The 15,740-nt window shown below is 42.6% G+C and overlaps 1 protein-coding gene across 2 annotated transcripts in view; it reads left to right on the forward strand.

Annotated features, from left to right (window-relative positions):
- The window catches only part of RASGRF2 (Ras protein specific guanine nucleotide releasing factor 2), a 469,786-nt gene that overhangs the window by 348,958 nt on the left and 105,088 nt on the right, over nt 1-15,740 (forward strand). For both annotated transcript variants that reach the window (XM_073581445.1, XM_073581523.1), the window contains exons 13-16: nt 2,592-2,674; nt 7,387-7,635; nt 8,106-8,476; nt 8,880-9,008. In XM_073581445.1, coding sequence (XP_073437546.1) covers nt 2,592-2,674; nt 7,387-7,635; nt 8,106-8,476; nt 8,880-9,008 — 832 coding nt within the window. The remainder of the gene's footprint in view (nt 1-2,591; nt 2,675-7,386; nt 7,636-8,105; nt 8,477-8,879; nt 9,009-15,740) is intronic.

Here is a 15,740-nt window from a genome sequence, read left to right on the forward strand (position 1 = left end):
CAGAACCCGATGGCATTGGGTCTCGTCATCCTGTTCGTGACACCAAAAATGGGTCGCCCTCACACCCAGGGCTGTGGGGTACTCGGTACCGGGCCCGATGAGCTTTAATGGGAGATGTCACGGCAGTTGGGACCCGGCCCGTGGCCCTGGGCACCCATTGTAAAAGGGGTTGTTTCATTGTGCTTATGATGGTGAAAGTTTATAAGTGATTCGTGATGCCACCTGTGGTGTTCGGCAAGGGAGGTGTTAAGCCGACGCTGCAGACAGATCCTCTGGGACAGATGGTGTGGTGCAGCAGTGATGTTTTGGCCCTCCACAAGCAGGGCTGTAGTCCCAGGGCAGTGTAGGTGAAGTGACACTTAGATGATGTAGTGTCAGGCGCGAGGGATGTAGCGGTGCTGGGCAGGTTGGCGCAGGAATAAGTGGAGGACACCAGGGCATGTAGTTCCAAGCTTTACTCACAGTCTGTTGTGCAAACAGGTGCCCACTTCCGCGCCGTGTCCTCCGGGTTAGGGACTCAGTCAACCTCCAGGCCAGATGGAATACTCCCTTCCAACTCTCCGCCAACATAGGTGCATTTTCTGAACGTCTCCTCTTATAGCGCCTTTGAGTGAAGTACTCCTAATACTGAGTTACACTGGAGTTCCTCCTGTCAGATGTTCCTATGAACTCTACTTGTACGGCAGAGAGCTGTAGCCTGCTTCGGGGACTCCTTGCTATCAAGTCCCGACTCATTAATATGTTGCTGTTGTGCCCCCAAGTCTTGTGTGGGAATAAAGTGGTCACTACTTCTATTCCTCCGGTGTCTGCTGCAGGACCATTAGTATCCATACAACCTCGGGGACCGGACCCCGGCCTTGCGCTTAGAATTTGAAAAGGGTTCTCTAACCCTGGTCCTTGTTCTCTTATTCTCCTCACGTTCCGTGCTAATCCTTCTTCCCAATGAAGAATCAAGCTTCCTTCCTTTGTCTGTTTCCTGTGCCAGCAGACCCAGATCACTGTGGCCTGCTGCAGCACTTCCCTCTTTCATCCCTCTCCCGGGGATCTTCTCTGTCTCACACTCTGTCCTTCTACATCTTCACTCACTCACTGAATGAAAGACTGACTGACTGACTGACTCAACTCTTCCCGCTCTTTTTGTGCTAACTAAACTCCACCCACCTCCCAGCATGTTTCGTGTTCCAAGCAGGGAGCCACCAAGGGGTGCTTTGCTATACTCCAAGCAGGGAGCCGCCGAAGGTGCTTTGCTACACTATTTTGTTGTGTGGGGTGCAGGTGTTGGAGTGTGGTCAGGTGCTTCCACCTTACCTGGATGGTGGGGCACCACACCTCAGGAGGAGGTGCAGTACCTCTGTGGCGACTGAGCCTCAGGGGCGCCACATTTACCCTTTAAGTTCCCTTGTCACCATTGACTGTGAACTAGTCCCCATCACATCCTTAAAGGGAATCTGTCAGCAGGCTTTTGCTTCCTCATCTGAGAGCAGCCTGATGTAGGCAAAGACAAGCTGAATCAGACAATGTATCACTTAGTTTACTGGGTGCAGCCGTTCTCCCACAATCAGAGTTTTTAGATTTAGCAATGAAGCAGAGCTGAGGAAGCTAATCCCGCCAACACCAGGATATGTATATACAATGTCTATAGACAATGAGCTGCCGATCACAGGAGGGGCGTGTCGGATCAGGGCTCACACAACTAGCTAGTCACAGCAATGATAAGCTACAGACACTAAAACAATCATTGTAAGCAAACAAAACCGTGGGGCTTGATAAGAGAGTCATCACTGAAATCTGTTTAAATCCCTACAGCATGCTGTCTTACATGGCAAAAACGTGCTGACAGATTCTCTTTAAGCGTTTGACACTTGTCTGAGCATTATCTCAGGGGCAGACTTACCATTGGTGCAACCTCTGCAGCTGCACAAGAGCCCAAGAAGTAAGGGGGCCACAACCATCTCCAAGGCATGAGGAATTGTGCATTATGCTGAGCTATTGGACTACAAAGGGTCCTAATACTGTTATTGCACAGGGGCCACCTTCTGTCTGCACCTGCATTAACTCTCTTTCATTGCAGCTGCCATAAAGCAAATACACTCTGCTTCAGGAAATATGACTGTGGTAATACAGCTACCATATGTATATGTCACCAATTCTGACTCACAAATTAATTTTTTAGTTCATACTGATGAAGTACTGGTATAATGAAGCCTCTAATTACAGCTATTATTTCAAAGTCATCTGATCACATGTAGAAAGCGGGAAAAGGGAAGAAATTACAGAGGAGGAGATCTGCAGAAATTAAGGGATGCAAAGCAAACCTTGGTGTGCACGTGGATTTCATGTTATATGTCTGAGTGAGCCGCGGAGGTGAAGGAATGATATATCTGCGTACAGTCTGTTGGGAGACGTGCAGCTGTCACTTGCATATGCTATTCCGCCATTACCCTGGAGAAAACCTCAGCTGGCAGTAATATTGCCGTGAATCACTAAATGGCGTACGATAAGCAGAGGTGCCCTTTAACACGAGACAATTACAATGTGAAAATTTTGTTTCAGGCAAATCCTACTAATTATGGATTGTTTTATTTTGACAGTGTATTGAGAATATAAGATGCAACGGTTTGATGAGCAATGTGTACGAGGAGAACTCCAAGGTTACTGTGCCACACATGATCCGGTAAGAAGCCGTCCATCCATAAGCATTTACTCACGGGGGAAACGAACAGCACGTGTTGAGTCATATACTCGTATATAAGTGACCATACTGTATTTTTGACACGTAGTAAGAAAGGTATGTGCAAAGCGGTGGTGCAGCTGGAGAGAAGTCCTGCAGGCATGCCCGTATAGAAACACCATCAATTCTGTTGTGTAGGACAGTTGGCAGCAGCAGGATGAAACTTGTCAGAGCGCTGACGTTTTGATACAAACTATCGACAATATTAGTATTACAGTCTCTACATGGCAGTCATTTTCTATACAGTGCTCTCGGTGTACACCAGTATTTTCATGGGCTAGATGGGTGCCGACAGGTAGCTACTTATATTAGGGAATGAAGGTTCAACAAATACCGGTTAGTCTTTGTATGATGAGTTTTAGACAGTTTTTCTATATTTTCTCTGTAAATTTCCTATTATTTTCCAAATCTCTGCTTCCAGTGGATTTAAAAGTGTCCTTCTCGTGATGGACACAAGTATGCGAGTCGTCACAAAGATAGAAAACTATTGAAAATCATTATCCAAACCCAGTGTTTTTGGTGGGACTAACTTTCCATCTTGTGTTTTTTGGGTCTCCCAATCCTCAACTAAGGGTAGGTGCACATGATCATTTATATCCGACGAGTGCTATCTGTGGTTTTTACAGACCCTGATGGCACGTGTACCCATGTTATTCTATGGGGTTGAGCACATGTCCAAAGATCACTGGCTTGTCCAATTTTGATCCCAGTGTCGGATCAAAATTGGCAATGCAAGTCTATGAGTCCGTGAAAAAATCGGACCACAATCAGATGACATGAGAGTGTAGTCCAACTTTCATGGACTGACTTGATGGAGAAACATGGAGAAACTTTTTTTTTCTCTTCACCTCTTAAGGCCCCGTCGCACATAGCGAGATTGCTAATGTGTCACCGATTTTGTGACGCAACAGTGACCTCGCCTGCGATCTCGCTACATGTGACACGTAGCAGCGACCCCCCCCCCCCCCTGCTGGATATCGCTGATCGTGCAGGAATGACCTGGGCCATTTTTTCGGCGTCACGCTGGCCAGCACACATCGCTGTGATTGATCGCTGGATCATTGCTGCATCGCTGAAGAGATCTGCCTGTTTGGCAGCTCACTAGCGATCCTTACCAGGTCGTATCGTTGTTGGGATCGCTGGTACGTCGCTACCTGAAACGCGACCCTTAGAAACACTGATCCGCGTCTGATCCGCATAATTGGATCATTTTCTTGGATGGAGAGAAAATTGGTCGTGTGCACCTGCCCTAACAACAGATGTGGTAGAGAAGACTGAGCAGTTATATTTTAACATGCCTGATCCATTGTTTCTGTGGGGAGCTGATGCCCAAGATGTCTGAAGGCAGATTACTTTACTCTCCTGAAGGAAAAAAAACAGCATGCTTGCTCATTTGAGGATGCACGTGTATGGTCTGGGGAGTGTCTGCAGTAATAACTGATGGCTGAATTAGTATTGGGGTGACAGCTATTTTACCGTACGGTTAGCCTTAGATATTATTAAAATATACTTGATGCAACCAGAAGCTTGACAAAAGGCTTAGTAAGGAAGAAAGGATAGTTGACCATTTTTAGTAAGATCACAATATCTATATTAGGCAATGTTCCCACAGTTTTTTGCGCTGTGTATTTTTTAAAAAAAAAATGCAAGTAACCTCTTTTACTTAATAGGTGCAGAAAATCTGCAACATTAAAAGCTCATTATGGGAACATAGCCTTAGGGTTTGACAAAACTGCAATGAGAGAAAACACCTTTGTATATTACTGTCTAATGAAGAAAGAATATTTAGAATTGAGAGTCCACAGTGGTTGATACCTTTTAATGGCTAACTGAAAAGATGGTAACACATTGTAAGCTTTCGAGACTAATCAGGTCTCTTCATCAGGCTAGACTAATACAACATCTGAACAATCATATATTTATACACAAAACAGCACAGAAATAACGGCAATATTTAAGACAAGTGATGTGAAGCAGAGTTGTCATTTTGGGAGAGGGATAAACATAAATATTGGAACAGTTCATAAATAAGCATTGTGAAGGTTTTATTGCCCTCTGATTGGGGTCTAGTTCTGTGTTGTGTGATGACCCCAGAAGGTCTGAAGAGCAAATTCCTTAACTGATGTAAAAAGACATAAATCCATGAGACACATTCATTCCTGCAATGAGAGTGTCAAAAGTTGACATAAATTTGTACTCCGTGACTCTTCTCTCTCTCTGAGACTTGAAGTTACCTTTTAATACAAGTAATTTAATGCCCATCATGCTATGACCAGGGATACAAAAATGTTTTTCCACAGGTTGATCCATTCTTTTTTATCTTATTGTGTGATGATGAGAATTAGATCATCTGTGGGTCATCACACAACACAGAACTAGATCCCAATCAGAGGGCAATAAAACCTTCACACTGCTTATCTATTAACTGCTCCAATATTTATGTTTATCCCTCTCCCATAATGACAATTCTGCTTCACATCACTTGTCTTATCTATTGCGTTATTTCTGTGCTGTCTTGTGTATAAATATGTGATTCTTCAGATGTTGTATTAGTCTAGCCTGATGAAGAGATCTGAGTAGTCTCGAAAGCTTGTAATGTGTTACCATCTTTTCAGTCAGCCATTAAAAGGTATCAACCACTGAGGACCCTCAATTCTAAATATTCTGCTATCTACTGGCTAACATGGTACAAAGAAATATATATTTCCTGTGTCTAATGAAGAAATTTTTTTTTTTTTTTTTAAATACTTCCAGAATGTATAAAACCATGTACTGTATTTGATTGCAACGCCTAAAACCAAGTAGGGTAAATCATGGGAAATAATCTAGTGCTTAAAGGGGTTATCCAGGATTTTTTTTTTTTTTTCACTATATGCCTAAGAACTAAAGGTACTGTCACACTTAGCGATGTACAAGCGATCCCTACCAGCGATATGAGGTGGTCAGGATCGCTGGTGCATCGCTAAGTGGTCACTAGTGAGCTGCCACACAGACAGATCTCACCATCGACATCGCTGGGGACGGGGGTCGCTACTTACCTGTCACACCAGGCGATCCTGACATCCTCCCGCCCGCCTCCACGCGTCGCTCGTCGTCACAGCAGGAAGCGCCGCAGGAAGCTGACGACGAGAAACAGTCCTGGACGTTCTCACGCGATCAGCGATAACCAGCGGGGGAGCGGGTTGTAGGTAGGTATCAGTAATAGCGATATCGCTAGCAATATCGCTATAACGTCACAAGTTGTAGCGATATTGCTAGCGATATCGCTTAGTGTGAGAGGCCCTTAATAGGCAGGAAGTTAGTGACTACCTCCTGTTGTGCCCAGTGCTGATCATTACTAACTACTTGCCTGATATGCCCGGTGCCGATCTCTGTCGCCACAGAGGGGTCACAGACCATTCGGGGCTACAAGTCAGATGCTGCCACTGACATCACAGCGACAGAGCAGTGGCTGCTCTTCCGCTCTACTCTGTTGATGGGGTGTTGTTGCCGACGTCATACTGATTGAAAACTGTCTGCATGCTGTCTAAATGAACAGTAAGACCTGCTCTGCTGACGTGGAGTCGCTGAATTACCGGCCAGAGTGGTCAGTGACCACTCTGAGCCGGAGTCTGGTAGAACAGGTAGGTGTTAGTTTTTAGAGGCAAAGTCCTGATCAACCCTTTTAACTAGGGTGCAATGGCCATGGATTTTGCACTTGTCATCTATGAATTTATTTTTTCCATTATGTGAGCTTGGTTATCCCTTCAGAAGGAGTTCACGATCAGAGACAATTTTACATATAAAAGTTGGTTTTAAATTAAACTGTAGCCTCTACATACCTGGGTTATAAGTGGACTTTCTTCACGTGATATTTCTCAATAACTTCATTTAAGAAGTAGACCAGAACTGAAAGGTTGATGATCTATCCTTAGGATACCCAGCACCATCAACAATCAGCTGTTATAACCACTCTGGCGACCTGAAGTTTATTTATGGAGTTGCCCGCAACAGCACAGCTTTATACACTGCGTAGTGGCTGTCCCTAGGATATTGCAGCTTAGCTTCCATTCACTTTAATACGAGCGGAGCTGCAATACCTGAGAACGGCCCCAGACAGTGCAGGCAGCCCTGCTGATCTGGCTCCGTACGCTGTTTTCATATGGCCACTGATAGTTTAGTACAGCTGATCGTTGGTGTGCCCAATGGCAGACCACCATTGATCAGACCTCAATGACCTCTTATTCTGTCTCCTACATCTAGACAACCACTTTAAGTAATATTCCTGTAGAATCATGTGCTGTTGGTGGTGTGACGTTGAAAAGTTACAGAAAGTAACCTCGTAGAGTATTGCATTGGGATACAATCGTAATCAAACATCGCTGCAAACAGTAGTTGAGGAAGCAATAAAATTTCAGTAAAAATAATGGGTATCAAGAGATGACATGGGACCATTGGAACCGTGGGCAAACTCTACCCATCATACACAGTATGAAAAGTACTTGGACTTCTATGCTTGTACCCTGTTTGCGCCTGACCCGTGACAGCGATCGGGGACCTTCAGCCCCGTAACTGTTGTCAATAAAGCAAGAGTGATCAGGGAGCTTCTCTCTACGGCCTGTGTCCCCCTATCCCAGTTATTGTGACAGTACCCCAATGTTATATTCATATTTTAGGTCCGATGCCAGACTTCATAGAGACGATATCGATATATGTTTCAGCAAAACTCTGAACTCCTGCAAGGTCCCTCAGATCCGCTACGCCAGTGTGGAGCGTCTCCTGGAGAGATTGACTGACTTGCGCTTCCTCAGCATTGATTTTCTCAATACTTTCCTGCATACATACAGGATATTCACCACCGCTTTTGTAGTGCTGGAAAAACTAGCTGATATTTACAAGAGACCTTTCACATCAATACCGGTCAGGTAACTCCGACAGCCGCCTCTCATATTGTTTGTTATTTTATATTTAAAGTATAATTCCCTGAATTTTCGCATGTATGAGGTTTAATAAAAGTGCAGTGATTGTGGCTTATGTGCCCTTCAGACCTTTAATCTAATGTCATGCTGGCTTACATGAATAATTACCGCAATTCAATTGCTGCTATAAGATTTACATACCGCATGTTATCTAAGGCTCAGTTGATAGATAATACTTTTTGTTAATTTTCAAAGAATCAATGGACTTTAAATTTACAGCATCAAGATTATAATAGTTTTCTGCATTGCTTTACTTAAAATGGAAGTAGATGGTTCAGGTCCATGAATAACATTTCTTTCTTTATACATTATGTAGAATATTTGTAGTTTTAGATAAAAACATTGGAGAAAAGATCAAAGTTCTTCTACTGATCAATGAGCTCTGAAAATCTGAAAATGTTTCTTTCCTCTCCTAGATCTTTAGAGTTGTTTTTTGCATCTAGCCAAAGCCTAGAGGGGAAATCGCCACATCTCTGCCGCAAGTTTTCTTCTCCACCTCCATTGTCCCTTTCTAGAACGTCATCACCTGTCAGGGCAAGAAAACTGTCCCTAAACTCGCCTTTAAATTCACGAATTGGGGCTTTAGACTTATCCACCTCCTACAGCGCAAACAGCCCGACGTCCGTGTTCAGCCCTGCAACCTCTCCGCCACCCAGCGCTGGCAAAGTACCTCTGGACCTCAGTAAAGGACTCTCCTCACCAGAACCAAGCCCAGGATGCCTTGATGAGAATTCAGAGAACCCACGCATTGATTTGTGTAACAAGTTACGGAGGAGCATTCACAGAGGTAATAAAAAGTTCTTCCACATAAATGTGCAAAAGTCATTGTCCCTGTGAATTCAATATACGGTATATTTTATTATTTTCTGCCCATTGTAACTACATATTTATTTTTTATTTAAATTTTTATTCATTTTTTGTTTTGTTCCGTGAAATCCGATGTGTGAATATTTTATAGCACATGCTTGATAAATGTTTGTTATTCTGTGCATTCTTTTTCTTTTAAGTACAGACCTTTATTGCCCCGTTAAAGGCAATCTGTCATACTCCCCCAAAACTGATGCTAATTCTGTTCTATTGAAGAAATGAGTATAAAAAACTAGTTTTATTCTTTTAATCTGAAACAGAGAAATGATCCCTTGTCTTAAGTGTACAACTGATATTCTATGTATGTATGGAAATTATTTCAGCTGCGGTCTTAGAATCGGCGTCATTAGACAGGACCATCCCTGAAAGTAACGCTTCCCCGGACACAGCTGAGAGTTCTCCATGTCGATCTCCATCAACTCCACGGCATCTTCGGTACCGTCCAGCAGGAGGTAAGAGCAACTTGCCTAGGAAGTTCAATACATGACTTTTAAGCTCTGTTTCCACAGCTCTGCCTGGACACAGACCTCACATCCATCCAATAATATATTACTAGGAGGGACAAGAGAAACATCTGTGAAAGGGTGCAATAGCCTTTAAGTATTTTGAGTTGCGCCTTACCGAGATGAAGAAAGCTGTGACTATTTTGTTACAAAAATTGCCATATGATCCGTAGCGCTGTCTTATAAGGGACTGATTACACAGTACAGATTTGGCCTCATACAGATGAGAGTTCTACTTATTTTATTTGAAAATTAAAATCCATACAGCCTCCAAGTGAAATCGTTTTTTTCTCTTCTTCCATGCAATTATAGATAGACTTAATCTTATTGTAATCTATGAATGTAATGAAGCTAAAAGAAAAGACTCCGGGAATCTTTATGATGCTATCTGGGAGCCTTGGATCATGTATACCAGTCAGTTCTCAGTACAAGAAACCCTCCAATTACCTCCGTAGGATCGCTCATCTCCACAATGCCAAATTAACTATTTGTAATTACCTCCAAGTCCTCTTTAAGTGCTTTTCAGCTCTACAACTCTCTATAGAGTTACCAATTTCAGGCTGGTTTCACATTTGCGGATGGAGGGCTGCGGACTTCCTCCGTGAAGCCACCCCCCACTGCGCCTCCTTCGGTAAGCTCCGCCTATTTCTGCATTCGGATTCATGCAGCCTGCGTATCCTATCTTTAACATTGGGTACGCGGGCCGTGCCGCAGTATGCGAATGCTGCCGCATGCGTCGTTTTGATGGCGCAGCGACCCGCGTAGAACGCATCATGTCAGAATTTTTTGCGGGCGCCGCATCGTCAAAACAACACGTGCGGCGGCATCCGCATACTGCGACACAGCCTGCTTACCCAAAGTTAAAGATGGGGTACGCAGGCTGCATGAATCAGGATGCAGAAATGGGTGGAGCTAACCGGAGGAAGCGCGGCGGGGGCGGGGCTTCACAGAGGAAGTCCGCAGCCACCTGTCCGGAAATGTGAAGCTAAACTCAGGCGTCTACTCTTCTTTGTTTCCCCTCTTCCATTCTCCTAATATTGAATCTCTTCTTTTTCTTCTTCTGTTACTCTCCAAACTCTTTATATGCTTATTCAAGGTCCCCTGAGAGGGGATTGTTATGACTGACGCAATATGCTGTGTTGTTGCTACCTTTTATTTGTCTGCCCTTTTGTTATATAATTGAACCTTTCTTTGAAACTAAAAAACAAATACAAAAACCTTACGAGCTTTAGGTATAAGTTTACATAATTTTTTTGAATATGGCATATTTGCACATAGCTCTCATGCATACTGACTTCTACTGGAAAAAAAAAGTAAAGGTGAGATCTTTGAGAACTTTACAGTTGGTCATTGTTGACCACTCAAAACTAGATGAGCTCACCATCGCATACGTTTCGGAGATCCATCCAGCCCCTCGGCTTGGGCAACTGAGTCCAATATAAGAAAGAATAATTGGCGTTGTCGGTAAAATCTTGGCAGTTTTATTACATATCCATTAAAAACAGGTCACAAAGAGGACAGTGTTATGGTGTTGACGCGTTTCAATTTAGTAGATGGGACACATTGTTGAACACAGCCCAACACTCGAGGTACAATTAAAAGAAAAATTCTGCTATAGTTTTGTAAGATCTGTAATTTTGCAGAATGTTTAACATGGAAGCGCATATATAATATAGAAGCCAAATGTGCAACTAATTTCATGTCTTTGGAGAGATGATTTTTTTTTTTGTTTGATTCTCTTTGCCATGACTTTTCTACCCATGGGAGCTACATCATTAGCAAGCCATTTTGTTTTTATACCTTTTGAAAGGCGCTGGTCCGGCACAGAAAAGCGTTGGTATTAATAAAAACCTTTTTGAAATCAGGAATCCCAAGGCTCTTCACTCACACAGCGCAGCCCACCTAAACGTGCCAGCACCCATTTTGCCATCATTAGTAAGCAAGCACCGTAAGATGGGGAATGGGCCAACGCCAATAAAAGGAGCGAGAAGGGGGAAATTAACACTAAGATCTATTTTCCTGGGTGTCAGAACCCGGCACCATAATGGAGGGCTAATTTTGACTTTTGCTGTGCTTTCCTCTTTTCTCGCAATTGGATGTAAGATTATCATTTTGGATTGAATTAATGTGATAAAATACAAATTATAGCGTAGATCTTAATCTACACTCATTCTTTTTTTTTTTCCTTTTTGTCACCGTTGTTGATTTCCTCTTGAACCTTGTACACTGACGCCCCATTTCGACATACAGGTTACTGATGCGGTAGGAGGCCATCCAATGTTTCGTCAGTCTTCTACAAAGAAAAGAGAAAGGCAGAAGAAAAAAAGTAAATCATTATTGCGCACGTAGTTTAATGAGGGCCTTTGACTAGAAAATTGTCATTTCTGACAGCTGTCGTGTGTTAATCCTACGAAGCATTGAAATTTTTCATTGTAATTTGTGCTTTTGATTGGACTCTGTCTCCACAGCGTTCAGCTGCCTTTGTGATCTGAAGAAGCGCTAATTGGATAGATTATTTTGATGGTATATTTATAGATGCAGCGCGGGTGCGTATTCTAATAATCGGGTAAAACGCAGGACAGATGTTGCCTTTCTGTCATTTCCATCAGCTTTTATTGCAGCGTCCTCTGCTCTCATCAGGACTGGGATAGATTGGGGACGCGACGACGTCCTGGGAACCATAGATCTTCAACCTGATTACATTGTGTCCTTGTCATATGAACATTTTCCATATCCTATACAATCTATTTCTTTTTTTTTTTTTAAGTAACTCTTTATTACCGGACTTCAAACTTTTTTTTTCACAGTGTCTTTAATTAACTGTTGCCATTCATGGAGGCAATATAGCTGCATGAGGTTTTTTTGGACTTAGGATATTGGGGTTTTTTTTGTTTTTTTTTGGATGATGATTTCTAAAAAAATCCATTCCTTATCTATATTATGTAACGAGATCCGCAGATGGGAGAGAAGTTTTATAATGCCATGGTAACGAAAACCCACCATGAAAAAAAAATATATTTCTAGACAAAGGCTGTTTATGTTGTCATGGAGACTTCGGAAGACTAGATATTCAGGATATAGAGGAATCCGTTATTAACAATGAACACTTATCGTCGTGGTCCAGCTAACTGCTCTTATCACTGCAATAGTTTTGCTCATATAACCAGTACTGCGTCCGATATTTAGGGGCTCGTGATTATAGTCCGGCTTCAAGTTTTCATGTGAATTGCTTTGGAGCCCATTGCAATTCTATAAGACACCCCAGAGGTGGATGCTGACAGCTTGTGGCCCCTGTTCAAGCGATATTTCTGAGCCCCCTCCCTGCCCGGTATGCCGCTTGTGATGTGGGGAATCTGGCCATGGGACCCCTGGAGCCTTGGACTATGAGCAACAGGTCAGATTTCCCTCACTATCACCGCCCTGCAAGCAGGGGGGTACATAGAGTTCACAGGGCACCATAGCAAGTTCTATTTGGGCCTGTACACCTCTAAAAATACAGTGGGTACAGAAAGTATTCAGACCCCTTTAAATGTTTTGCACAAATTTCTAAATTTTTTTTTTCAGTCAAGATGGGGTGCAGAGTGTACATTAATGAGGAAAAAATGAACTTTTTTGAATTTACCAAATGGCTGCAATGAAACAGAGAGTGAAAAATTTAAAGGGGTCTGAATACTTTCAGTACCCACTGTAGATATATTTGTATTTTGTTACTGAGATGGACATATATATCTCCGTTAGGACTCAGTTCAGCTGAGTCCAACATATATATATTATATTGTATGTATGATAGCTACCATCTGGTATCTGATAAAGGGCTAGTCCCCAAATAATTCAAGTTATCCACAATCCCGATGATGAGGCAAAACTTACTGACTTTTGAGGTACTGACCACTGGGACCCCCAGAAATCCTGAGAACAGTACTCTGCATTTCAGCCATTAATGGACTGGGGGGCACCTGCTTGACTTCTGCTCTATTCATTGTCTATGGAACTGATCTAGCCAATCGCAGCGCTCAGCAGCTCTATAGATAATGAAGAGAGCAGAGGCCAAGCATGCACGACTCTGCTCCATTCATGATGAGTCTGCAGACCCCTGTTCTCAGAATCTCAGGGGGCAGTGGCTGGATCCTATGGATCGGAGATAATTTGATTATTTGGTGAATAACCCTATAAAGAGCCTGGCTTATTTTCCTATTCTTTACAATTACGGTACCGTACATGAACCAAAAACAAATATATTCACACTATACGCACACACACACACACGCATAAACACTTGCCTACGTACATACACACACGCACAGGTGTGTGTGTATGTGTATATATATATATATATATATACATATATACTGTATATACATGCACACTCATATACATATAGATCCATGCACACATATATATATATTATATATATATATATATATATATATATATATATATACACACATGCATAAAAACACATACATGCTCACACTTGTACACACATAAATACACACACATGCATAAACACATACAAACACATGTATAAACATACACACACATGTACAGACAGTCACACTGGGCCGCCTCCAGGTTTTCATGGGCCTTGGGCAAAAGAGTATGTGGGTCTCTTTAACACATACCACAATTCATGATGCAAAGATAAGAAATATAGGTATAGTACAATGCCAAAGATTTCACTTCTTACTTCTTACAGTACATGAGTGATATATATTGTAAATTCTACAATAGCTAAGAAACTGAACAGTATAGTCTTCTATACAGTATTTTGGGCCCCACATAGTGCTCCATACAGAATAATGAGCCCCTTTTAATGCTCCATACAGTATAATGAGCCCCATATATTGCTCCATACAGAATAATAGACAACATATAATGTCCCATACAGAATAATGGACTCCTTCTAATAATGCTCCATACATATAAAACAAAATAATCAAATACTTACTTCTCTCTCATCCTCCTCTGCTCCAGGCTCTGTTGCCGCGAACTCCTCAGTGTCTTATGACTCAAGGCAGTTCTGAGCACAGAGAGTGCACCGTAGTGACGTCATCGCGCTTTCTACCCTGAGACACCACAGAGTCTTGGACACTGGAGCTGCGGAGGAACAGAGAGAGGTAAAGATTTGAAATGGGTAATTTGGAGTGATGACCCAAAAGTCAATAGACTAGGCTTTGATAGGTGCAAATGGATCTAAAAGAGATGTATTTCAGTTTATAGCATGGGAGAACCCCTGTGCTAGCACCCACACTGGCACAGGACCTTCCTGACTCACGGGCTCCATATCGTGCCAGTGCCCCTGACGGCCCCAGGGACTGCAAGGGCCCCCCTCCACATTCGGGCCCTGATGCAGCTGCATCAGCAGTATGTCTGTCCCTGTGTCTTACCATCCTGTCAATCTGGTCCACAGTCTCTTCTACTGAAGCTTCCCGCTCCAAGCTGTGACTCCAGGGCACAGAAGATACTTGAATATCATCCCCTGAAAGCCAATCACAAATATGCATATAAAAAAAAGTCTGTGATTGGCTGAAAGGTAATGAGGCACAAGTGTCACTCTTTGCAGTGCCTACAACATAACAAAGCTATATGACAGGTGAGGATGAGGCCCCTCAGCATAATTGTGTGCAGTGTGCAGCTGAGCGGACCGGCCTCTCCTATTAGCGATGATGTTGCCTCTCCTATTAGCGATGATGTTGCTGCCTGCTCGATGATCGATTATGTACCACCGCCATTAGTTTTTTCTGGGCCCCCTCCTGCTTGGGGCCCCAATGCAACTGCACCGGCTGCACTGAAGGTATGTCCGCCCCTTAGGCACCCTTCCTATAAAATATATAAACCTTTATTAGTATACATTAAATTTACTCCATTAATTTAAATATAAGCATAGTTATGGACAGTCAGCCCAGACACCCCAAGAACAGTAACCCATCAACCCTATAGGGATAATACCCAAAATAGATGCATATTAAAGTAGCCGGGAAAAACCAAAGGTCCAAGATAAAGTAATTATACAACTCTAACTGTGCATTATTACTTTACCTTGGACCTTTTGTTTTTCCTGCTATTTTAATATGCATCTGTTTTGGGTATTATTCCTATAGGGTTGATGGTTTATTTCCTTCGTTGTGTCTGAACTGACTGTCCATAACTACATTGAAACATTTCTATTTTAATTAATTAGGTATTATTAATGTACTGTATACTAATAAAGATTTATGTATTTTATAGGAAGGATATTTTTTCTAGCTCTACATTTAGCAAAACTACAGGAATTGATCATAAGCCGCTATTTGTGGTGAGGGTGGAAAAAACAAACCATTCTTTGCACATACTGTTTAATTAGTGGGCTTTTTCCTAGTGATGCAATTTAAGGGTTAATTCCCATGTCCATATAGTGTCCATATTCTGCATTATGGCTGTAACTCCCGACCCAATCAGTCTCTTGATCCTAACTAACATCTTTCATTATATATTGCATTGAAGAGATATTCACCGTTACTGCTTTTGGATCACAATATGTGAAATCTCTGCTTGTATTTCAACAGAGTGTTTTTCATAGATTTCAGGGCTTGCACGTTCACTTCTTCTTCCCAGAAGCTGCCAGTCACAGTTCAATGGCGTCTGACTGGTAGATCAGCTGTAATTCACAGCATCGAGGAGGGAGTAAAGTGCATGCTCCCA

Source organism: Dendrobates tinctorius, unplaced genomic scaffold (genome assembly GCF_039654945.1).
Source record: "Dendrobates tinctorius isolate UK_male_01 unplaced genomic scaffold, ASM3965494v1 ptg000003l, whole genome shotgun sequence".
In the NCBI taxonomy this organism is placed as follows: Eukaryota; Metazoa; Chordata; class Amphibia; order Anura; family Dendrobatidae; genus Dendrobates; species Dendrobates tinctorius.